The sequence below is a fragment of the Trachemys scripta genome, chromosome 3 (genome assembly GCF_013100865.1).
Source record: "Trachemys scripta elegans isolate TJP31775 chromosome 3, CAS_Tse_1.0, whole genome shotgun sequence".
NCBI lineage: Eukaryota > Metazoa > Chordata > Testudines > Emydidae > Trachemys > Trachemys scripta.
Genome location: NC_048300.1, coordinates 92123676 through 92149465, shown reverse-complemented (window position 1 = coordinate 92149465; position 25790 = coordinate 92123676). Strand labels below are relative to the sequence as shown.

General features: G+C 43.4%; 1 protein-coding gene across 1 annotated transcript; it reads left to right on the top strand.

Annotated features, from left to right (window-relative positions):
- Positions 1 to 249: 249 nt before the first annotated feature.
- Positions 250 to 25483, top strand: MYCT1 (MYC target 1). Its single transcript, XM_034765381.1, has 2 exons — positions 250 to 439; positions 23190 to 25483. Exons 1-2 carry the CDS (start codon positions 265 to 267, stop codon positions 23720 to 23722), a joined length of 708 nt encoding a protein of 235 aa, XP_034621272.1. The 5' UTR covers positions 250 to 264; the 3' UTR covers positions 23723 to 25483.
- Positions 25484 to 25790: the final 307 nt, after the last annotated feature.

Sequence of the window (25790 nt, the reverse complement as noted above, 5' to 3'; positions counted from 1 at the left end):
GAATGCTTAAAGCAGGCAGGATGAGGGGAATTGCTGTGGGGCAGAGGAAGGAACCCTCATCTCTCTCAGATGACTTTGGATGCAGTGGCAAGCTTCAGAAAAGGAGGAGATTTGGTATTGTTTTAAGTCAATTCACTCCTTAGCTGAGGAAATGACGAGAAGGAAATTGTCCCGTCTCAGGAACCATGTGGCACTCCAAGATAAGCCAAACAGTTGCTAATTTGAGTCTAAAAGCAGGAAATGTGATACTTTTTATTTCCTTCTATGCAAGCAAAACAATGTGACTGGCTGCGTGAACGCATTTCTTCTCCTGCTGAATCGCAGACATATCAAAATCTAGTGCTTCATCGTGGACATACCAGTTTCGCATTTATTATTTTGGTTGTTATGGATAAAAACAGTACTCATTCGGATAGTTCATGGCCGCCAAACTTTTGGGGTAAGATTTTTTTTTTTTAACTAGAGTATTATTAGTAGGAATTAGAACACCAATTACTTTGTAAAATGTCATGTTATCTCTGGGGCAGATTTCTAGAATTATTACCACTGAAACAATTAATGGATTACTTATTTTTGTGGTGCAAATATTTTCCAAATGCTCCTTAATGAAGTGTCAGGATAGTTTCTTAATGAATACAAACAGTTGAGATCTAGCAAGTGGGTTTTTGGGCCAGCTCTCACCCATGGTTTGATCCAAAGTCCATTATTGAAGTCAATGAGAGTTTGTCAATTGATTTCAATGGTTTGTTAAGCACCTAATCTCAGTAATTTAATGAAACTGCTCACATACGGAAAGCAAGCAGGATTTGGCCCATTTTCAGATGAAAGGGATGTAGCAAAAACTTAAGGAAGTGCAATCTTTGGAATAATCGGTTTGTCTTTCCAACCTGTGAAAGGTTTTGAATAAGCTGAGAGCCTCACAAAATCAACTCATCTTCACTGCCTCTCAGAATCTGACCTGTTCTTTGTCCATTAACTCTAATGTGCTATCGTTAAAAACTGGGAAGGGTTCCTTAACCAAAATATATTGGGTATGAGACAGGGGTATTAGTAATACCAAAATTGAGTAGGTAGATTCACAAAAAAAAAAAAAAAAAAAAAAAAAACCCAGCAGCAACCATGGAGATCTCTTCACTCCAAAAAGTCCTAAAACTCGCCCTGCTTTGCATTACATAAGTCACATATTGTATATTTGCCTATTTTATTTTTACCATCCCTTGTGATCTTTTCAGGAGATCTTGCAATATGTAAATCTACAAAATAATATACATTAAAAACAACAGAGGCCTCCTTTATTATGAGGATGCATTGGGAGTAAAGTGGGAGATAAGCTTATGGGACACTTTTGAGGGAGTTCCTATGTGTCACGTTGTGTGAATAACAGACCTTTGAGTGCCAGTCTCTGATTCCTGTATTGATAACGTGCATTTCATAGGATGTGCTCTCCTTGTTTGGGTACTGTCCTCTGGTATCTGAAGCAAAGATGACTGCCAATTTTAAGAGTGAAACTGCATATTTTTGTAAAGTAGCTATTTCAGAACAGGAGTGAAAGAGTGCTTTCATATAGCCAATACTTTGAGAATCCTTGAGTAGGAGGCACTACCTACTGCAAACCCCAGATTTTATTCCATTCTGAGCCAAGTATCCAGAGGGCTATATTTTCTCTCTAATGGAAAAATCCATCAGAAGGACAAAGTTGCATGAGACATTGTGATTCACAATCCAGAGTTTCTAACTCAACAGGTTCTGTGGTTTTCCAGCCAGAGGAGTCTGTGGACAAGGTCCTTCATCTGCACTGAGGACTGGGCATCTGCTCTACCCCTTGGGACTAGGGCTGGCACTATGGCCCCTTAGTAGTTGTATTGCCATTACTTTTCTGCTCACTTTTGGTGCCTCCCAGGGCTTGCCAAACCCCTAATTCTTCCATGCTCATGGCTGACTGTACAGAGGAGCACCTGCACAAGTTGCTATAAAGCTGAGAGAGTCAGCATTAACTTCCATAAAAAAATTCTTGTGTTGGTGCCAAGGAATTGATATTGCACAGCACCACAAATCCCTCCACTTGGTGGCACCCACACAGTAGATCAACTTCTCAGTGAACCATCCAGTGTTCCCGTGGAAGGATTTCCATGATTACAGAGAGAAGATAGAGATGCCTCTGGCTCAATGCTTCTCTCCCAAATAGTTTTGGGACATAGCAGTGGGATTGGCACTTCTTTCTTTCCCACCATATCATGTGGGAATGGGTGGAATAGGAAAGGAGATCAAATGGCACTGATTTTCAGGAGATGTCATCAGTTAAAATGAGGATATAGCATAGCTGCTTTCAACAAAGTCTGACTTTAAGAATACATTTTACACTCTTTTTAAAGAAGCATATAGTATTGTGAGCACTAACAAATTACTTAGACCAAATCCTGCAGTAGTTTACACACAGTCTTAAATTTACTCTTGAGAGTCATCCAGTTGGTTTCAATGGGATAATAAATGTATAGACTTAAGTGTGTGTGTAATTGTTTGCTGATCAGGGACTTACTAGAGGTGGACAAAATTAAATACTGTAAAAACTGTTAGAACAATTCACCATCATTATTAATCTATTGTCCAGTAGCTGGTATCATACTCTGGAAATTATCTACAGGAATCCTGTTTTCTGGAACTCTTGAAGTTTCCACTGTTAACTTGAGACTATAGCTCTTTTAGAAGTGATTTTAAGAATTTTAAAACAATGAACAAAAGTCAAGTCTCCACTGTGAGACTTACTGTTTGTTTATATTTGAGTACACATTATTCTTTCCCAAACCAGTCCATGCCACAGTATATTATTAAAGGCCCACATGTAATGGGGATCACTCGCCACAAGGGTGCCTCCTCCTGGCTATTCAGGGAATTAGCTCCATCTTGATCTGATGCCCCTTTCTGTCATTTGCTCTCACTGCAGCTCTTTTTGCTCTCTGGGACTCTCTCTTCATGACTTGGCCCTCCAGGCAGATCACTATCAGTGTTTCCCCTTTAAGGTATTAAAGTCCCACTAGATCAGCTAGCTTCATGCCGCTCCAGACAGTTTTCCAATCCAAGGCTAGGTCCTAGGCCTCTTCTCAGTGGCTGCAAGGGAAACTCAGGCCAACCCCGTACTCCGGGTTCCAGTCCAGGGACCCTATGTCTAGCAATTATGGTCTGCTTGCTCCCAGGACTCCTTTCTACCTCTCTGCTCTATTTCCCCCCCCCAGTTTTCCAGCCTAAACACTCTTCTTCCAGGAAGCAAGTGTACTATTTAACTGTATAGCCCCAAACATCCTCCCTTCTCCCAGGAACTAACTACAGACTAGTTCCCCTACAGACCCCTTCTGGTCTCAGCTTGCTGGCTTTGTACAGGCCCAGCCTATATCTGCTCAGCTGAGCTTCATCTTCTGCTAGGGTTTGCCTGTCCAGCCTAATTCTTCCCCAGGTGCAGCCTCTTAGCTTAATTAGCCAGTTCCCTTCTCCCCTTCAGGTGAGGTGAGGAGTGAGCACCCCATCACACCAGCTAAGCAAATGTGTAGATATATATGATAGGAGCAGCATATATGCACAGCTTGGTTTGAGTCATGTTATGTGAATTGTGTTAGTGGTCTCAGCCCACTTCCTATTAGACGGCTGTCCACATCATAAAAAAACACCTTGAGAAATGACTCCCCAAACCCAACATACAGCACAACTACATGAATAAACTGTAAACAGAATAATTTTGTGGGAATAAAAATCATGAGGTTTTTCTATTAGGTATAGAAAAATTTATTTTAACCTCCTTTCCCAGTGTACACTTCCATGAGTTTTGTAATAGATGTCATGGCCTTGTGACTAAACTTCTGTTTAATAGGGAAACCATAGCAAACATGTGATACCTTCTCTTTCTGTCACCTAGAGGTACTTAGCAAGGTTGCTGTAGCCTCTGGCAGCTCTGCTCCTTGCCTAGCCAATTAAAGCGATCTCAAGAGGTGCTTCCTGGTTGCAAGGAGGAATTTTTTTTTCCACTTGGAAAGCAAGCATATGCCTGTCTCAGACAACTTGGCTGGACTAATCTGGCAAGGAAGAAACTTCCCCCTGTAGCCACTTACCTCTTTTTGGATCCCATCTGTTTATGGAATCATAGAATCCTAGGGTTAGAAGGGACCGAAAGGGTCATGTAGTCTACCCCCTGCCAAGATGTTTTGTTGCCAATATACTTTCTCTGGGGGGAAATGGGCATTAGATGTGAAGATGCAGTAGTACCAGTTTGTGTAAACGAGGATCAGACTGCCGTCTCATCAGAATGGTGGCTACGGGCTCATAGATCTCACTGAAATACTACTGATGGAGAGAAATGCTGGCATGAAATGTTGTAGGATAATCTAATGTATTTGTGCATTTCTTGTGTACTCACTAAATATGGCATCTTGGGAACAGGGTCTGGGGCATCTTCCTCCAGAATTCTTTTAGAAACTCACTCTGAAAGTGAATAGTTGTGTGTCTCCCATTCCCCACTTTCTGAGTGAGTCTCCCACTCTTCCTACTGTGTCTATCACTTCTCTTTTCATTGTCACTTCCTTTTAGGCACACTTTCACTTCCCCCAGGCTCCTTCTACACTCTTTGCACTCCTTCATTTTATCCTTAGCAGTACAGCATAACAGTTCCAACAACTGCTGTGACAGTCTATATCCCTATGTCCACCCTTTTTACAAGACTATGATGGATTTTGTACAAAGTATGCCTTGTGAAGTATCATTTGAAAACTCATAATATGCGGATCATTTCTGTCCTAGTAAAATATGCGTGGCAACATATTATGTAAAGTTATAAGATTCTACTGTATGGCTTGACTAAGACAGGCTCCAAGTTTAGAAAAGCAGGCATAAACCAGTTCCTCAGAGACAAAAGGCAAATTGATGCCTCAGCCAGGTGTCAACAAAATCAAATGGACTATCACCTGGTAAGCAGCCATTCTTTGGCAGGAAGAAGGGTGTGAGCAATAATTTTACATCTTGGCAATGGAACAGATGGAGGTTCCTGTGCAAACAGACTGGCTGTCGCCTGAACCCCAGCTGGAGATGATTCACAAAGAACAGAATCGTTATAAAAAAGGGGAGCAAACTCCCCTGATTACCTCTTTCCCCTCCTCTCTACTCATGGCACCAACAATATTTGAAAGACAAAAGAAGCCTTATAGAGCTTGGGGAAGGGTTCTGGCTGAAAGGATTCCAGACAGACTGCTGTAAAGAGCCTTTGCTTTTAATTCACTTTAGCTTGTTCACTTAGCTATTAATTGTATTTTACCTTTAATTTTCTTAAAACCAAATTCTGACTTTTATGCATCATTACTTGTAATTTCTTAAAATCTTTCTGTAGTTATCTAAGTCAGTTTCATTGTTTTATCTAAGTCAGTGTGTTTGGATTGAAGTGTTTGGGAAACTCCACTTGAGTTAACAAGGTTTGTGCATATCATTTTCTATTAATGAAATGATGGACTTTATATGAACTTGTATTGTCCAGGAGGGTGCTGGGCAGTAAAAGACGCACATTTCTGGGGGAAAGTCTGGGACTGGGAATTTGCTGGTGTTGCTCTGCAGTATAATTCAAGGGTGGCAGGCTGGCTGGCTGAAGCACTCTTGCAGTATAGCTGGGGGTAATTTACCTGGTGGAGGCTGTGTATGAGCAGGCCAGGAGTGGTTGCTCTCACAGCGAAGCATTGTAAGTGGCACCCCAGGTTGGATAATTGAGGGCACACAGCTGTCCAACAGTCCAGATTGTACCCTGGAGAATGTCACAGCTGCCTGACTATCTTGCTATAGTTACGGACATTGAGAGCCAGAACCTTGAGTCCATGTGTGGTGCACATGGGGTGGGAGGGCAATGGTGGCTTTAACACATCATTTTCTTACCTAGTCCCAGGGCTGTTCTGTGCTGGGCCAGATCCCTGGCACAACCTAAGGGGCCATTGTTCTGGCAGCCAATGATCACTAGGGTGTATGATGGGCCAGACACAATTTCTGTGCCAGCAGATAGGAGGTGGGAGGACAAGGCACAAAAGCTCCACACCACCTGAAGTTCTGTTATGCAGGGGCACTCCCCAAGAGGCCAGCTAAGCCAGCTTTAGGGCAGCTTTGCATAGCTGGAGTGGAACAAAGCAGCTGGAACACACCCCACAATCAGGGCCTCAGCCTCCATGTGCTGCGTCACCCTTAGTAGCCTTGTTTCCTGAAACAATATTACTGGTTTTCTTTTTTAATCATTCCATGCTGTAACGGCTGTTTTTTAAACCGTGTTTTACTCAGTGGGGATGAGCCAAACCTGTCTCTGGGCAGGATGGCTTAATACCTCAATTGTAACTTTCCCTGCAATCGTTTTCTTTCTGTCACTTTTCTAGGACCCTTATGATGTGGAAAACCCAAAGATTAAAAGATGCCAACCCTCTGAAACATATCACCCCACTTACCACAGAGGGGCAACTTAACTCTAAGCACCATCTTTTCCCCCTGCAGTTGTGACCTCCTTCTGCAGAATCTTTGGGCTGGATTAAGACTGACCCCAGCCTAGATTTACAACTGATGTGGGGAAAGAGTGTAAGGAGCCTCTTCTGGCCTTGCACCTCCTGGGCAAGCATGAGACAATTGCAGTCTTTACAAACTCTTGTAGGTGGTAGCAATCCCATGGGACCAGAGTGGGGAGAAGAAGGGCTGTAGCCTTGCGGCAGAACTATCCAGCAATGCTGTATCATCCCAAAGTACAATCCCTTCCAGAGCTCTCCCTGGGGCAGTAGGGCTCTCCACCACTCCCATCATGAACTAGTAGCTAGGAGCCATGATGGAGCCTTTTGTATGCAACTAAAGATATTGTGATGGCACAAAATGCACATATGCAGTAATTCTGATGCCTGGGTAAGCAGGTTATCAATATATAGTACAGTATGTGCAATGTGGATGAATTGATGTTGCTCTCTTTGTCTTAAAATTATTTATTTTAATTGTTTTGCCATCTTTACCCCTAACTGTGGTTTTTTTTTAAATTAATTACCATATATAAAATATAGATTAACTCAGTAAAGTGTTTATGTAAATATCAAGCCAAATTTAGCAACAGGCTGTGGAGGAGTAAAGAGGGCAAAGCAAAGAGTAGTACTTTTAAGCAACATGGGGGGGGGAAGGGAAGGGAGGGTAGAGATTTAGTGAGCTGGTAATATCCCTAAATTCTTCCCAGAACAATGTGTCAGCATCTCCCATAAACTGCCAATTGGAGCATATAAACCCCCACACTGACCACACCCTCCCAACTGGCAGACCCTGCCCTTCTGGAGCTATGGATCACAAGCACGTGAGTTAGCCAGCCCCCCAGTTCTATCAAACAACAGATGGCTAAAAGTGTACCTTGTCTAGCTGCTATGTAGCTGTGCTTGGAGAGGGTGAAGAGGAGACACTCCTTCCCCAGCAGGGAACCTGTGCAATATAGGGCAGGATTTTACTCACTGATTGAATACTCTGAAATGTATTCAGATTCCTGGGTTAAGGAGCCCATTTTAGGGTGAAGTGTTAATTTTTTTCATACCCAATGAGAGATTAGAAGTGCTGTCTTCTCTTGGGAACAACCAGAACTTGGTTCTGTTTGGCTGCAGCAGGTAGAGACTTTCTATGGAAATAATTACACTGTCAGACAGTGTTTCATTAATAGCCATGGGTAGCATTTGGGGCACTGATAGCTGCGGCAATTCAGAGTGCTGTAGAACGAAGATGAAGAATGATCCCGTGGTTAGAACCTAGCCTGAGACTTGGGAGACTTCCTCTGGCACAGTCCTCCTGTGTGACCTTGGGCAAGTGACTTAGTCTCCCTGTGCCTCAGGTCTCTTTCTGTAAAATAGGGATAGTAGCAGTGCCCTACCACACAGGGGTGTTGTGTGGATAGATACATTACAGACTCTGAGATGATCAAATACTATGGTAATTGGTGATACCTACAACAGAACACAGAATCTGACAGACAAAGAGGCAGACTGATGTGTTTTTTGTGTAATCCCCTGGAAATTTACAAAAATTGTATAGTTGTTTAACAGTAAATCTATTTTAGGGACAGAAAGGAAACCTATTATCACCAAAACTGAAACACTTAAACAGCATTATGAAAGAAATGAAGTATCAGAGGGGTAGCCGTGTTAGTCTGAATCTGTAAAAAGCAACAGAGGGTCCTGTGTCACCTTTGAGACTAGAATCCTAGAGCATGATTAGATAACTCCTTTTTTTTTCTCCACCTTACGAGCAATCTCAGATACAATGTGCCTCCAAGACCTTCCTCCAATTCCACAGTGAGATGTTACACCGTGACATGAATTTGATAGTGATAAAATTTCTCCTTTGACTTATCAAAAGATTTCATTTGTATGAGTAATTCTGTTTTTCTTATTACTGGAGCATAGTGACAATGTGTTTACATGGTGCATTTGTGGCAATTGGGATGACTCCAATTGCAAACTCTGTTTTGATTGTAAGCCCTTTGGGTTAGGAAGTGTGCATACAGTACCAGCACAATGGGGCCGCCTTTGGGCCTCTCGGCACTACTGCAATATAAATGAATATAGTAATTGTAATCAATATAAACCTTGTCTAATGGAGACTGAAAGCACTGGAAAGGCTATTTTTTCTGAGGAGGGATCTAGAATGTGTGTATTACCAATGGTCTCAGTGTCACATTTGCTAGATGGCTTCTGGGGCAAGATGCATCTCTCTGGATGAAATGCCAATTTCCTGCTTTCTTTATTGGAGCTGATATAATTCAATGCAAACCCATCAAGTATTTAGGCCCTGATCCTCAGGTACAGCTCAGTGCACAGTATAGCTATTCACCATTGCACTCCCCTCAGTGCACAGTATAGCTATTCACCATTGCACTCCCCAAGTGCTGGGCTGGCTGGCTGCTGATCTGATCAGGCATAAGCTAACAGCCTGAGGGCTGCCTAATAATTCCGATAATGACCTCAAGGGGATGTTATGGCATCCCCTCATACACTGGCTACCTCTCTTACACTGGCTGAAGTGAGACGGGTTGGTGTTTTAGCTATTATACCAGCTCTACACCACTTGAGGGTCTTCCTTTTCCCATCTACATTGACTTTAGGGTGATCTGTACTGGTGGTATGGTGAGGTCAGTCTATCAGGATTGCACCAAAACATAGAAAGCAATCCAAATCACACAGATGGCAATACAACATTCAAAGACTTCAATCCTCAGTGCACCAAGAGAACTTCCAAACACACCTCAGTGAAAAACTGGCCATATGCACACCTGGAAATGACAACACAAGTGTTGAGGACTGGGAAGCCCTAAAACAGACCATCCATGTGGTTTGCGAGGAATCCATTGGCCTTGCTACCTGCCACCAACAGGACTGGTTTGACAACAACAACATTGATATTATAGCCCCTTTGGACCAGAAGAGAGAAGCTTTCTGCGACTGGCAAAACCAACCACTATCCAGTCAGAAGCAGAGCTCTTTCCATCAGCTCAAAGCTGAAGTTCAAAGGAGGATCTGAAAAATCAAAAACAAATGGTGGGAGGACAAAGCAAAAGAAATCCAAACATTCGCTGACAGACATGATATGTGGAGCTTTTTTTGTGAGACAAAGACCATGTACGGACCTAGCTCATGTTGCCTCACACCTCTGAGATCTGAAGATGTAGAACCCTTCTTAAAGATAACAAATCCATCAAAGAGCACTGGAAGGAACACTACCAAAAGCTTCTAAATCAAGAATCGACTGTGACTGACAACACCATGGACTCCATCCCTCAGCACCGAATCTGGGAAACTCTTGCTAACCCGCCAACACCAGAGGAGGTCTGCAAAGCAATTAAACAAATGAAGAAGAATAAAGCACCAGGTCCTGATGGCATACCAGCTGAAAGTGGGGGGAGAAGCACTGACTAACAAGCTTCACTTGCTGCTTCTCAAAATCTGGCGCACTGAAGAAATCCCTTCCGACTTACATAATGCTAACATGGTCACCATTTTCAAAAAGGGGGACAGGGCCAACTGTGGCAACAATTGAGGCATTGCCCTCTCTCCATTGCTGGGAAGATTGTTGCTAGAATCTGATTGAATCGCCTGCTCCCTCTTGCAGAGGAAGTACTTCCAGAGTCCCATCTTCAGACCATCACGAGGCACCACGGACATGATTTTTGCAGCCAGCTAGGGTGACCAGATGTCCCAATTTTATAGGGATAGTCCTGATTTTTGGGTCTTTTTCTTATATAGGCTTCTATTACCCCCCACCTCCTGTCCCGATTTTTCACACTTGCTGTCTGGTCACCCTACAGCCAGCAGATCCAGGAAAAATGTCAAGAACAACAACAGGAGCTGTATATGGCCTTTATCGATCTGACCAAAGCCTTCAACTCTGTCAACCATGAGGCTCTGTGGAAAATCATGTCAAAGTTTGTCTGTCCAAGCAAATTTATCATTATTGTAAGACTCCTCCATGACCAGATGACTGCCTCCATCCTGTGCAGTGGCTCTACCTCTGAGTCCTTTGTCATCCGAACTGGCGTAAAACAAGGTTGTGTACTGGCACCCATCCTTTTCTCCATTTTCTTAGCAGCTATGTAAACACTAACCCAAGACCGTCTACCACAGGGGATTGGCATCCAATATCGGACTGATGGAAACCTCTTCAACTTTTCTCATCTCTGTGCCAGAACTAAAGTAATATCAGCAACAATAACAGAACTCCAGTACGCACATGATTGTGCTGTAGTTGCGCACTCAAAGTAGGATCTTCAAACAGCCCTTAATTGCTTCTCTGAAGCTTACAAAAGCCTAGGGCTAACTCTGAACATCGGCAAAACAAAAATTCTCCATGAGCCAGTCCCCAGTCAATCACCAGACCCAGCAAGGAAGATCTACATTGACAAAGAAGAACTGGAAAATGTAGAATACTTTGCCTATCTTGGCAGCCATCTCTCACAGAGGGAAGACATAGATGTCGAGATTCAGTACAGAATTAGCTGTGCCAGCCTTGCCTTTGGCAGACTGTCTTGCCAGGTATTCATCAATCACAACATCAGAACACATAATAAACTGTTAGTTTACAAAGCGGTGGTAATCCAAACTCTCCTCTATTAGTGTGAGACTTGGGTGATCTACAGAAAACACCTGAGAAACCTGGAACGCCAGCACCAGCACTTTCTTCAGAAGATCCTAAACATAAAGTGGGAGGATCATCGCGCTAATGTCAGTGTCCTCACAAAGGCCAACATCTTGGTTAGGCTTGACAAAGCCCTGGCTGGGATGATTTAGTTGGGGATTGGTCCTGCTTTGAGCAGGGGGTTGGACTAGATGACCTCCTGAGGTCCCTTCCAACCCTGATATTCTACGATTCTATGATCTTCAGTGTTGAGGCCCTGATTATCCAGCACCAGCTGAGGTGGAGCGGGCACTGTGTGCGCATGCCTGATGTACGCTTACCACAACAACTGCTGTATGCCCAACTCAGCAAAGGAAAAAGGAAACGAGGAGGTCAAAAGAAACACTTTAAAGACACCCTCAAGATAAATATCAAGAGATGTGACATCGACACCACACACTGGGGGACAATAGCTAGGGTGACCAGATGTCCCAATTTTATAGAGACAGTCCCGATTTTTTGGGTCCTTTTCTTATATAGGCTCCTATTACCCCCCACCTCCATCCCGATTTTTCACATTTGCTGTCTGGTCACCCTAACAGTAGCCCAGGATAGGGATAACTGGAGAAGACTTGTCAGAGAGGGAACATCCACTTTTGAGGAAAATCGCCTTGTTCTGGTCGCAGGAAAATGCCAGAAAAGAAAGGAAAGATAACAGTCATGCAGCAATCGCGGCCCAACCTTGTCTTTCAACCATAGGCGCCGACTCCATGGATGCTCTGGGGCTCAAGCACCCACACAAAAAATATAATGGGTGCTCAGCGCCCAACAGTCAGAACTTGAGTGTGGAATGTGATGATTTCTGAGCTGCTAACAACTTCTGCCCTTGGGGCAGGGAGTTTGTTTATAAACAGAGACAGGGTGATTAAGATAACAAAAGGCTTGTCATTAAATTAAATTAAGGATCTTTAGATGATCCTGAAAGCATTCCCAGGCACTCCAGTTAAAAGATAGGAAACGAAGGGTAGGAATAAATGGTCCATGTTCAGAATGGAGAGAAGTAAATAGAGGTTTTCCCCTGAGGGGCTTGTACGGGTCTGGGCCCAGTGCTTTTCAACATATTCATAACAGGGTAAACAGTGAGGTGTCAAAGTTTGCAGATGATACAAAACTACTCAAGATAGTTAAGTCCAAAACAGGCTGTAAAGAATTACAAAGGGATCTCACAAAACTGGGTGACTTGGCAACAAAATGGCAGAAATTCAATGTTAAATGCAAAATAATACACATGGCAAAATATAATCCCAACTATACATACAAAGCGATGGTGCCTAAATTAGCTGTTACCCATCAATAAAGAGATCCTGGAGTCATTTGCAGTACTCTGGAAGCACTATGTTTCCAGAGTATTGCAAATTCATAAGAATCCTTCTCACTGTGCCTGTATCATCCTGAATTGTGGAATGCTCATTGTCCTGCTTCAGAAGACTTAAAAATTATCTCCAGTCATCAGTTGGATAGACACAACTGAATAATGTAGCGGTCCTTAACGTGCATCAAAATAATACCAGGGAACCTAGATGTAAATAAGATTGCTGACAGTGTCATCCAGAAAGCTACAGTGAGACATAATGTTTTTAACTGGGATGTTAGTAGCTTGTAGGTGATTGCAATGATCTTAATACACTGTAATTCATGATAATGTAATTTTGTAGTTCATAACAATTGAATCATTATTAAAGTAGTAAAGATACCAATGATAAACACATTCAATAACTAGAATATGAAAGAAGTGTATAAATATGCTGAAAATAGTCTCCCCGAAAACTGGCAGAATGCCTCCCCACCCACCCAAACACACACCTCTTCCAAAGCAACCACTGGCAAAAACAAAGGTAAGCACCTATGCTTCTAACACCACCCACAATGTCTGCCAGCAAGCCTCTTCAGTCACCAAAGGACCCATGAAAAATAAAACCTGTGAAGGAGATCATCCTCGACCTCGAGGGATCGCCGCCACCGCCAACAGGTGGTATGACAGAGTGGCTACAGGACAGGCTGGGCCAGGGGCCTTAGCTTTAAATCAGAGGGGATTAGGGCAATGACCATATTATAATGGAGTACAAGTGACACAAGGTATAGCACTGTTATAATTGCCCCACATTAAACTATTTGAGACACTGCTTTCATTTCAAACATTTGTTCTTGTTTAGGCTGACACTACCAGATGTAAATAAAAGGCAGTTGGAGAATGGAAATAGTACTCAGTCAGAGCTTGATCTGTGAAGGGATTTAGGTGCCTAACTGCCAGATTACTGCCCACATCCAAAATTTAGACCCTCATAAACCCTGCTCAGCTGCTGCCTAACCCTGTAGGTTCGTAAATTCCCTAGTAACCTACGTTTCTGCCTATAAAGTCCCATAGATGCCTACATTTCTGCCAGTGGGATGCACAAAGCCAACTAAGTTCTGTCACTACTGAGCGCTTAAGCCCTGGTGAGATCCTCAAACTAGGCATTCCCTTGCCAATCTCACCTATGGGGCTAATCCAGTAGGCATGCTCAGAGGCTGCCTAAAAGCAGGCTTATCAGATTGGGCTTTACACAAAATACACAAAAGCTGCCAGTGAGCATGCTTCTTCCTCTTTATAACCCAGGATGTGGGAGATGTGAGTTCAAGTCCCCACTTTGTGTGATTCAGTGCAGGGACTTGAACTTACGTTTCCCAGTTGAGTGCCCTACCTATTAGGATATTGGGCATTCAGGGGTGAGCCTTTTGTTGAAGCTGTTTCACTTTGTAGGAAATATTTAACTGTTCTTTGGAGCAGGGACTGGAATGAGTCTATAGCCCTAACCACTGGGCTATAGTCAGGGATGAAAGTAACTTAAAAAACTTACCAGTACACCGGACTCCTGAGCAGGGGGGTGGGGCCTTAACCGGAAGGGGCATGGACTCAACCAGAAGGGGTGGGGCCTTTAGAGCCCCGGGCCCTTTAAATTGAGATTTAAACAGCCCCAGGCTCCCGCTGCAGTAGTGGCAGCTGGGAGCCCTGGGCCCTTTAAATCACTGCTGGAGCTACCAGCTGCAGAGGCGGCTTGGAGCCCCGGCACTTGGGGGCCATTTAAAGGGCCCGGGGCTCCACCTGCCGCTAACATAGAGGAGCCTCTGGCCCTTTAAATTGCTGCCTGAGCCCTGCTGCCAGAACCCCAGGGGTCCCGGCCACCTCCACTACCCATGGGCTCTGTCGGAAATTTAAAGAGACCAGGGCTCCAGTCGCTGCTCCAAATCAGGTAGAGTGGGGACTTGAACCTAGGTCAGACACATCAGAGGCGAGGGCCCTGACCAGCAAGGTATAGGTGGGGCAACAGCAGCTCACCTCCTCCAACTTTTTTGCAAGAAAGGACTGACTTAGCTTAGGTACTTAGCTCCAGGCATGGGTTCATAGCTGTGAATTCCAAGTAAAGATAGGTGCCTCCCTCTGGCCTCGACTTCCTGTCCCCTTGGCATTTCCAACTGTCCAGATTAGATGCCTCCCAATTTATCACAGTAGCTTTTGTGAATCCCTTGCTTAGCCACCTAACTGTTCCTATGCATTATATATAGGGAGCAAGGATGCCTAACTCAGGGCTGAGGGTTCCTCTGGTGGCAAGGGGCCTACAGTTAGGCATTGCAGTGCTGAACCTTAGTCTCCTTTGGTCATCTATTCCTATGATAGTCGTGATGATGGCAGCTATATGTAGTGCCATTCCTTTGGCAAACCAACAGCCGTGATTCTCATCGCTCTGTAATTCCTGAGAATTCCTAATTCTCCCCCGCCACAAATCTATTAGAAATATTCATGTACCTGAAGAAGAAAAGACAGGATTTATTTGTATGATGTATTTAAAAAGAGAGCCATTGTTCATCTTCCCAGCCACTTTTCCAGCATGTCAAGTCTCTGTACTCACCAGTAATATTTGAGAATGAGGGATTTGTAAGCAGTTTGTCAGTCAAATTTCTTATGTCTTTGGCAGCATTGCTGCAGGATGTCTCTCTGGCTGCTGCTTTTGTTGTCTTTCTATGTTACTAAGGAGCACCTGAAGCAACTTGGTATTCACCCATGCACTGTGCCTGCCAATTTTGCAACCCACCCAACAACTGCAGGAAGCTGAAACTTCCTCCCAATTTGATCATGAGTATGAGTAGAGGTCATAATTTGAAAGGAGGCACCATTTCCTTGGGAGGGACAGTGGTGTGTCAGCTATGTTATTGTGTTTTGTTTTCTAGCTAGCCCCTTTATTACTGTATGTCAAATATTGACTATTATCCTTTATATAAACTTCAGTAAATATAAAACTAAAACACTCATGCACCCTCTTCCAATGAGTCTTATTTAGACCAGTTTTAGACTGGTGTAACTGCACTGATGTCACTATCAGGGGACTGCTGAGGATGGAGATTTGGCAGAGAAGACACCAAATGTATCCTTGGTATAATTCAGATGAAGTCATTGATGAATTTTGGGATCCACACAGGCAAGCAGATAAAACAAATCACAAGCTACATAGGTGCAGACCCACCGGAGAGAGAAACTGTGTGCATTGTACTGGGAATTTAGTTTTCCTTTGCCATTCTTCTGCTAAACCTGAAGTAAACATTACAGTGGCTGTAGCCTGTAATGGTAAGGGGGCATGATCTTATGCTTGTGTGCTGTCCCTGCAGGCTATGTATGTTGCCTTCTGCTAACTACTACCTTCCTGATCCTTTTGCTCATACAATCCCTGCTTTCTCAGGGCTCAACCATTCCACTGGAGGAACACAGACCAAGCGTAGTGGTAAGGGGGAGAAAGGCCAAGAAAATGTTGCTTAATAGTATTACTTGGTTAAGTTAATCAAATATATTTTACACTATATTTGCCAAAAAAAATGTGTGCAACAGTTACTATGCTGCTTAGCTGAGGGCTGCTGTTTATTCCCACAGCTGATAGCTCCCCAAAGTGTCATGGATTTTTCTCATTTGAGAAAATATTCCAAACCCTGGAAGTAGTTTTAGGAGGAGGTCAAGGGTATTTCTTCTGCCAAGGACTCAGTCAGTGTTTGAATGTGTCTGCACCAGTAGCAACCCAAGGAAACAAGCTTTCTTTGTGCTCTCTCTTCTCTGGAGGATAAGCTACATGCAGGTGAATTCTAGATTTAGGGATCACACATGTCAAAATCTAGCAGGACCCAGTATCCGATCTGACCAGCATGTCATGGGGCCAAGCTCTGTTCTTCAGCTAGTCTTGTTACTGAGCCCTCATTTTAAAGCCTTTTGAAGAATAATACTTTGTTGTTACCAAGTGGCTTCCATCCGATTACCTCGGGGTACTTTAACATTAAAGTGCATGAAACAAAGTATTCTTCCTACGTTCATAAATGTAGCTTCAGTCTTCCTGTGAGCTATGTATTATTATTACAAGTGTTATTGTCCTCATTTTCCAGATGAGTAAGCTGCAGCATGGAGAGGCAGGGTGACTTGCCCACAATCACAAAAGAAATATGTGTAAGAGCACTAAATAGAACTAAGATACCCAGGTCACAGTCTTGTGCTTTACAAGACTATCCTTACACACATAACCCAATCTTATGGCCCGTAACTGGGGGTGGAGGGAGGAAGTGAAAGAAGTTCAGCATCATACGGAACAAGGTTTAGTACTGACTCATATTTTCCTCACTCTTTATAGCAGAATTTTAACTTACTGCATGAGTCTAATTTAAACTGTTGACTATAGAGATTCTGGTAGCCATATTATAGCTAAGGTTGCAACCAGTGCTCCATTATAAGATCCACAATCAGCCCTTTATTGACTCTTCAAAAACAAACAACCACCTTTACCATTTCTAAATGCAAAAAGCTAACTCTTACGGTGCAGCAGACTTTCTTCTGAAAATCTGAGAAGATGCTTTGCCAATTACTACTGGATGAGAACTTAGCATTGTATTCTAAGTTCTCATCCACCTATCCAGGGGAGGGATAGCTCAGTGGTTTGAGCATTCGCCTGCTAAACCCTGGGTTGTGAGTTTAATCCTTAAGGGTGCCATGTAGGGATCTGGCAAAATCAAAATTGGTCCTGCTAGTAAAGGCAGGGGGCTGCACTTGATGACCTTTCAAGGTCCCTTCCAGTTCTAGGAGATGGGATATCTCCATTAATTTATTTTTTTATTTATTTTCTTTTATTCTCAAAATGGCATTCACAAAAAAAGAAGATGCAATTTTTAATTTCCCTGCTACACTAAATTTAACATTAGTGGATATTATGGTGATGAGAATGTTATAAGAATCTATATAGATTAGACTCGGGTTCCCTCCATGTTACCAGCCTGAAGTCAATATTCAACAAAATGCACTAACTGCTAAAAAAATGAGACAATCTCCAAGTGAAAACAAGAAATACAGAGAGAGGAAAGAATTGGGGGAAATGGGACAATCTGAACAAGTAATGGAGAATATAAGTTGATTCATTAAGGAAACACATGGGATATTTTTGAACTGATGATGCAGAAGTTAAATCCATCAGCAGAATTCTCTCCACTGACCTTGGCAGCATTTCAGATTTCTACTTAATGAGGGACTGTTTTTGAGAAATTTTTCTAATGCTTTAGGTTTCAGCAGGATGTCCTTCAGCATCAGGCAGCCAACAAAAATATTATAGAATTGCATGTGTTAATATTGAGGACCTTTTAAAAGTATCACATACTCTCAAGTCCTTACATCAAGCTGAAGATCTGTATCTTTGATCCAATACTGTACATTTTCTTTATTGTACTGTGCTGCTAACTACCATGTATCCCATTAAAGAAATCCCTCTTCATTTGTGGAATCTCCATTTTAACCACAATGTTAAATATCAAAATTGTAAACGATTTTACTGTCAGGTTTTATAGGATATTCTTATTAGCTAAGTAATTACTACAATAAAAGGTTATGCAATATTGCACTGTGGAATTATGTTCACTGTATCAGTACATTCAATTGGTTTAAGTTCTTTAAAAGTGCATGCTACTCCAACTGTTTGTACGAGATAGACAGTAATGCTGTGCTAGAGGCTCGTGCGCTGCATGTGTGAGCAGATGAAAAACGTATGTTGCTATTTCAGTAGCGTTTAGGAAAATAGGCTGAAGCCCTGAAGTAACAGTTTCTACAACTGCCTTCACACAGGATTTTTTAGAAGAGCCAGTTACTGCTTTGCTTAGTTCTTTACATGACTGTGCTGATGTCAGGAAATTAAACACGTTCAGGTCTTGATCTTAGATGTTTCCTTTTGGTCATTAGAATTACTCTGTCTTTATTACCCCTTTCAATGCTGGTCACTAGGGAAATCAAGTGAGCTTGACTTGGTTTTTATGATTTTCATATGACATCTTAAACTTTTCTTTTCAGCTTTTTATCAACGACAAAGGCTGGTAATGTAGACATAAAGCAAGTTTACTGCTCCAACCCTAAGATAGATAGAGTTTAGTGCAAACATTCACAAATCCCTTGTAAACAGTACTTCACAAAGTTTGTTTGAACATTCCCCTTCAGGTGAGTGTTCCAAACTCTGAGCAGGATACTAACCCAAGAGTCTACACCAGAGAGGTCAGAATCCTCCTGAGTTTCTGGTAGTTACCAAATAGAGCATTGGTCATGGTGCTCTCCATCTCCTGAATGTTTGCTGCGTGTACTTCTAGCACAACAACATCTAAACTTTTATCTTTTGCTCTATTTTCATCAGTGTAGATTGCCAGCAGAGGGCAATCTTGTTACTAGGTAGATGGCTTGGTTATGAAATTTAAACCTCTGTACTTTCTGTTCATGAGCATTGTTCTCCTGATGGCAAACATAATAACAACACCTCAGGGATTCATGATTTTCCTATTATTGACTCAGTTTGGCTAATGATTTATTTCCAGAAGCTTCTAGAAACTCTTCAGGTAGAAGAGTGTTAGATAGCTGCCTACTTAACCCACCACCATCAGGCCTGCTGTTTTCCCAATGTCCCAATTACCTGAATCAGTCTGTGCTGCAGACAATCACTTCTGTTCTTTTCACCATCACCACACTGTGACCTTTCCCAACATTTGCCATGACAAAGATCATAGCTGGTTCATTCTGCCAACCCACTGATTCACCCAGCCTACTGAATCAGGAATTTGTTACAAACAATCAGAGGGTTGTTTGGACGTGGCAATTAGTGATAAAGATCAGGGAATAGAATAATTCTAAACACTTGTCAGTTGTAGGGATGTTGTTTTGGCAAACTACACACAACAATAATGCTGTATGCCACATGGGTTGGCTTATTGATCTGAGCCTCAAGTACCTTGCTGGGCTTTTTAGAAGCAATGTCCAAACCCTAGCAGGTTCAACTCCTTATCTCATAAGTGCTAGGAAAATGTATTTAGTTTGTTTGCTTGTGATCTTGCATGAATCAGATTGCAGAATGAACTATGGCTGACAACTTGAGAAGAGATTGCTTTATAATAGCAGAATAATCACAACACTCAGTTTCTCTATTCCAATTATTTAAGAGTTTGCTGATTGGATGCAGGTGCAATTCATCTTTTGTCCACTAGTCAGTGTTCTACATTACATTTCAATCACCTGCTCAAATATGGCTTTCCATATCACAGATTATTTCATTAGCATTAAGGCAAAATTGTGATGAAGAAGACCATTTGGCTGGCTTGCAGTCTGGAAGTCTGCATGCCTGAGATGGAAAATACCTGATCGAGCATTGTTTCCAGCTTCAAAACACTGTATTTTGTGGATTGGGCAGTAGGGAAAAAATGAGTCTCCAAATAGCATGCATGCTTTGGGTTGAATCAAGTTTTGTCTCATCAGCATGTGCTGATCTACTGTCCCAGCACAAGGGAAGAAATGCTATCAAGAACATGAGAGGGAGAGCAGTTAAAAAGGGAAGGGACAAAAATAATCCTTCTTCATTGTACAACAGACACTTTCTGATGTATCCTCCTTCAACCCAACCAAAGTCAAGCAGCTTGAATATGACATGTTCTGTGCATGAATCTGCTAGAATCCCCAGACAGTAGAATTTGCTTGTCTGATACATAGCACTTCATTTATTTGTTTTATGTTCTATTCAGCTGCTGTGAGATTTCAGTGGGAGAGGGAATCACTCCCAATTATTGTGGAGAAATAGAGGCTTGCCCTAGCATGAATAAATCCTTCTCTACAGGAGGCTGTGCACTTGAATTCAGAGCAAGGACTCTCCTGCCTGACGCTAAGTTAATATTCCCAAACAAAAACCTTTGTTAAATTTCAGATAAGGTTACTAAATTATTCTCCTTTTTAACAAAACAGTAATAAAAGGATGTGGTGGCCCAAAATCTTAGGGCTGGTCTACACTGGGGGGGAGAGGGGGATCGATCCAAGAGAATAGCGTAGCTGAAGTCGAAGTATCTTGGATCGAATTACCTGGGGTCCGCACGGCGTGGGATCGACAGCGACGGCTCCCCCGTCGACTGCGCTACTGCCGCTCGCTCTGGTGGAGTACCGGAGTCGATGGTGAGCGCTTTCGGGGATTGATATATCGCGTCTTAACGAGACGCGATATATCGATCCCGGATAAATCAATTGCTACCCGCCGATATGGCAGGTAGTGAAGACGTACCCTTAGAGTAGATTGCAGTATCTGGGACTGATCCAAACGCCATTGAAATCAGTAGGGATCTTTCAACTGACTTCAATGGTCTTTAATTAGGTGCTTTAGTCATAGTCCACAGTAAGGAGTTGTCTCATCCCAGGGCGAGTTCTGGATGTTTCACGTGCCAGGTAATAATGTGCGTGGACTCCAAGTTTGAAAAAGCTAATCTGTCTCTTTATTCACAGGTGCTGGAACATAGGGTGTGTGTGGGTGGGGGTTAGGGGAGAGGGGGCTGGCTGGCTTGAAGAGGCTTTCATTATATACAGGGTTAAGTCGGTTATTTTTGTCAAGGTCCAGATTTCTTGATCAAGGTATAGTTAAGGTCCAGACTCCAGAGAAAATAATAAAATTATAATAATGCTAATAAATACATAAAAATATTATGGGACCCATTCAAAAACATCTGGCGGACCAGATTTGGCCCACAATCTGCCTATTGACTACCCTGGATTTACAGTTTGGTTCAATGGCTCTCAGCACGCTCACTATACAAAGTGTTCTAGCACCCCATCTTTATTAAAGCTACTGTTTACAAAGGTGCTGCAACTTCAGCTAGTATTTGCAGCATGTGCACACTGACTGATTAATTTGTTCCTTTCCAAACGCTTTCCTCCTGCAGCCCATTCTCCAACTTCCAAGTTCCCTGCAGGTTGCTACACTGAGAAGCATCTTGCACACCTGCTACTACATCTTTTTGTAGGGCACTACTTATCCCCCCATTTAGAGGGTCAGTTCAACTTGCTAGTGGAGTGGGGTTAGTCGTGGGTGGAGCTCTACTGTGCCACCCTTGGCAGAGCAGTGTTCTACCTGGGAGTATAGGGAAGGAGCAAATCCCATAGTCCTCTGAGCCCAGGGAATGGAATTCTGCCTTGGACCTTGAATGAGACATAAAGCAGAGGGTGGGGGTTGAGAGGCGGCTCCCTAGGGATAATCTCTAGCCCTTAATTGGAGAAAAGTTTGGAAATTCACTGTCAAGGCTACCCATGTATGTCAATCACCAATAACTTAGAGTTACTTTTAAAATTTACTATTTGAAACTAAAGCCTTTCAAATGAAACCTTTGTTCACCCTCTTGGTGTGGTACATGTTATGTTTATGGCATGCACATAGAAAGGTTAGATAAAAACATATTTTTGAAAGGTTGCACTGTAAAGCTATTTTATTTCTTAAAATCTAGAGCCTTATCAACACAAGAACCAAAAACACAGCGAGACAAAACAAACTGTTCCCTAAACAGAGAAGCACAACTCACCCCATCTTAATGTAAGCTGTCTGTCTGTTGCAATCTGACTGCTACTAGGCCCAGATTGCTCACGGAGCCCCCTACCATGCATGGAGAACCAGGAAAACCCACTGAGCATTTAAAAAGTGACAAAGAGTCCTGTGGCGCCTTATAGACTAACAGACGTATTGGAGCATAAGCTTTCGTGGGTGAATACCCACTTCGTCAGACACATGTGGTGGAAATTTCCAGAGGCAGGTATAAATATGCAGGCAAGAATCAGTCTAGAGATAACAAGGTTAGTTCAATCAGGGAGAATGAGGCCCTCTTCAAGCAGTTGAGGTGTGAACACCAAGGGAGGAGAAACTGCTTTTGTAGTTGGCTAGCCATTCACAGTCTTTGTTTAATCCTGAGCTGATGGTGTCAAATTTGCAGATGAACTGAAGCTCAGCAGTTTCTCTTTGAAGTCTGGTCCTGAAGTTTTTTTGCTGCAGGATGGCTACCTTTAAATCTGCTATTGTGTGTCCAGGGAGGTTGAAGTGTTCTCCTACAGGTTTTTGTATATTGCCATTCCTAATATCTAATAAAAAAACCTGATCACGTGGGGAAGAAAATTATCTTAGCTAGAATCCTTTTCCAGAGCCTCTCAATGCTGATTATTAGAGTGCAGGCAAGTGTAAGAGGGCTAGGAATTTATGCTTTGTGCAATGACAGCTGGACATATGTATGTCCCCAAAACTGGGGGTCAGGAGGAGGAAAACGTCCATTAGCTTTTTGTGTTTCAGTGGCCACCTCTGACCAAAGTCATCCCAGTGCTTTTCCGGTAGAGCTGTACATCTGGTCTGCATCTGATTGTAATAGGTATTAACAGCCTCCTGCAAGGTCATGAGTACCTTCCACTTCCAGTCTTCTCTCGCTCTTATTGATATCAAACAGGAATTACTGATTGGAGTCACACTGTTAAACGCTAGTGTAAGTGAGATCAGCATCCAACCCTGTATTTCTGTTGCAGCGTAATTACAAGTTGCATGTGCCCTCTATAATGTCACTAAATGAATATCTTTAATCCTTATTGTTTGGGCACGTTTTAAGAAGCCTGCCATATCAAATTCATTTTCTAGACTGAATAGTCTGTATGGTAAATAAAGCAACCTTGCTGTTTATTTTCTGTGTTTTAGGTCAGATGATAATAGCCTTCTCAGTGTCCATGGTGATTGGATTGGTGATTGGAGGGATAATCTGGGCTTTGTTTACTTGCCTGTCCCGTCGCAGAGCCAGTGCACACATTTCACAGTGGAGCTCGTCAATCTCTAGCCGCCGTTCCAGACCTTCTTCTCAGGGCCATGCTGCCAACAGGACTGGATTCTACCGTAACAACAGCTGCGAACGCCGTAGCAATCTCAGCCTGGCCAGCCTCACCTTCCAGCGGCAAGCCTCCCTGGAGCAAGCCAACTCCTTCCCAAGAAAGTCAAGTTTCCGAGCCTCCACTTTCCACCCCTTTTTGCAATGCCCTCCGCTCCCTGTGGAAACTAACAGTCAGCTGGTTACTCTGTCTCCCACCAGCACCACCACTACCCTTGTGGGGAACACCACCAACAGCTTAACTCGTCCTGAATTCCACTGGTCCAACAACAGCCTCCGCATCTGTCATTCAACACAAACACCTCCTCCTGCCTATGAGACCATCATTAAAGCTTTTCCAGACTCTTGAACTGGAGTCTTCCTTTATTTCTTTAAATGGAGGACTCTCTGTCGTCTGACGCAGATTTTCTGTATGCTCTGAAGGCCTCTGGGAAGCTCCCTGGTGCTGCGGCATGCCGCAGGCAAACAGAAGGGACATGCGCAGATGACATTGATTTGCTAGGGCAAGGTGTGGTATCCTGCAGCCACAAGGACCTTGCACCCCCCAACTTAACTGGTCTGCAGTGTAATTCTGTATTTATATTATACCTTTAATTTGTAATCGTTGTAAGGCTTTTAGTTTAGAAGAAAGAAACTTCTGCAGTCTACAAAACTGGCAACTTAAATGAAGAAACAAGCCACATTAGGAACCATTTGTTGATAATCGCTTATTAATTTCCTGCAAAGTTCACTCATTCATTGTGTTTGTTAGACATCCTGGTTTTGTACACTTGCCTGTGAGTCTTACATTTTCATTAGATACTTTCCTTCATCTCTTACATCCTGGGCTGCTTCTATGCCTCCTGAACCACAGGGTTCCGTATAGCTCAGGAATCCCTTGGCAGAAGTAGAGTTTAAAGTGATTTTAGTATCACAGTCTTGTGGCAGGTACTAGGGCCCCTGTTTTGACAATTGTAGGGGGCCAAATGACCACTGGCCAGTCCTGTTTACAACAAATTCCCACAAATATGGCAAAAAAGATGGAGTATCCCAAAATATGTGCAATGGGAGAAATTTCTAACCAACTGAAAAAAGAATAACTCTATAAAAGGACTTCATCCTGCAACCTAACAGGGATCACATTTTATTACCCTATAAGGTTACAAGGATACTGGTCTTGGTCCCCAAGATAAACAACATGAATGGCAACTGTTTTTTATTTGTGCTTCCTGTTTCTCTATGGGAATACTCATTTCCTTTCTTTAAATTGTTTCTCTATTTGTATCAGTGGTTCATCCTTCCTGGTGTGTAATACAGTGAAATCCTGCATTTTGCTAAAAGAAAATTTCTTAGATGTCTAGGGTGAAATCCTGGCGTGACCAAATTCAATGTCACAACTCCCATTGACTCCAGAATTTCAACCCTTCAGGCTATAATTATGAAACTGCTTTAGAGTATGAAGATGCTTAGGACAGATTAATGCCCATTTTTGACTATCAGACCTGTAGAGCTATTATAACATACTGGCCCACTGGCTCAGAGATGACTGATTGCACTCACATGTGAGAAGTCCAGGCTTGGAAGCAACGGAGATAGCACAGACACATGGAGCCTGATCCAACTCCGATTGACTGCAATGGGAGCTGGATCATTTCTAAGGTGGAGCATTTGAACACAGAGAAGGGCATTTCAGTTTAGAAAGTACCACCTGCTGTGCAGGACTGGATTAACGCTCCTGTGGGCTATTAGATTTTGTGGGGCCCCTGTATAGAAGTCTTTTTCCTGGAAAGGAGTTTGGTGAAGGAGGGGGCTTGGTCAGCGGATTGGGGTGCCAGAGGAGGTGTGGGGTCTGAGAGGGAGTTTGGGTACAGGAGGGGGATTCTGATCTGGGGCGAGGGGATGGGGTGGAGGAGGAGGTGCGAAGTACAGGTTCCAGCCGGAAGGCGTTTGCCACAGGCAGCTCCCGGCCGGCGGTGCAGCAGGGCTCAGGCTGCCTGCCATAGCCCCACACCACTCCCGGAAGGGGCTGGCTGCTAGCATGTCTCTGCGCACCCGTTAGGGGGAAGGGGCAGCGGGTCTCCATACACTGCCTGTGCCCACAAGCACCGCCCCGTAGCTCCCATTGTCTGGGAACCAGCCAGTGGACAGTGCTGGGGGCAGGGGCAGTGCATGGAGCCGCCTCCCCCCAACCCCAGGGGCCACAGAGACATGCCAGCAGCCAGCCGCTTCCGGGAGTGGCGTGGGGGTATGACAGGCAGCAGCCTGCCTGAGCGCCCCTTTTAGTGGCCCGGAGATTGCTTCCTGTGATTTATTTTTGCGGATCCCCCTCGAGCCAGGGCCTTGGGCTGCACCCCCTAGAGCCCCTGCCTTAATCTGGCCCTGCTGCTGTGCAACACTATCATTCCTGGCTTATTAAGAACTCTTTGGCTCTTACGGAG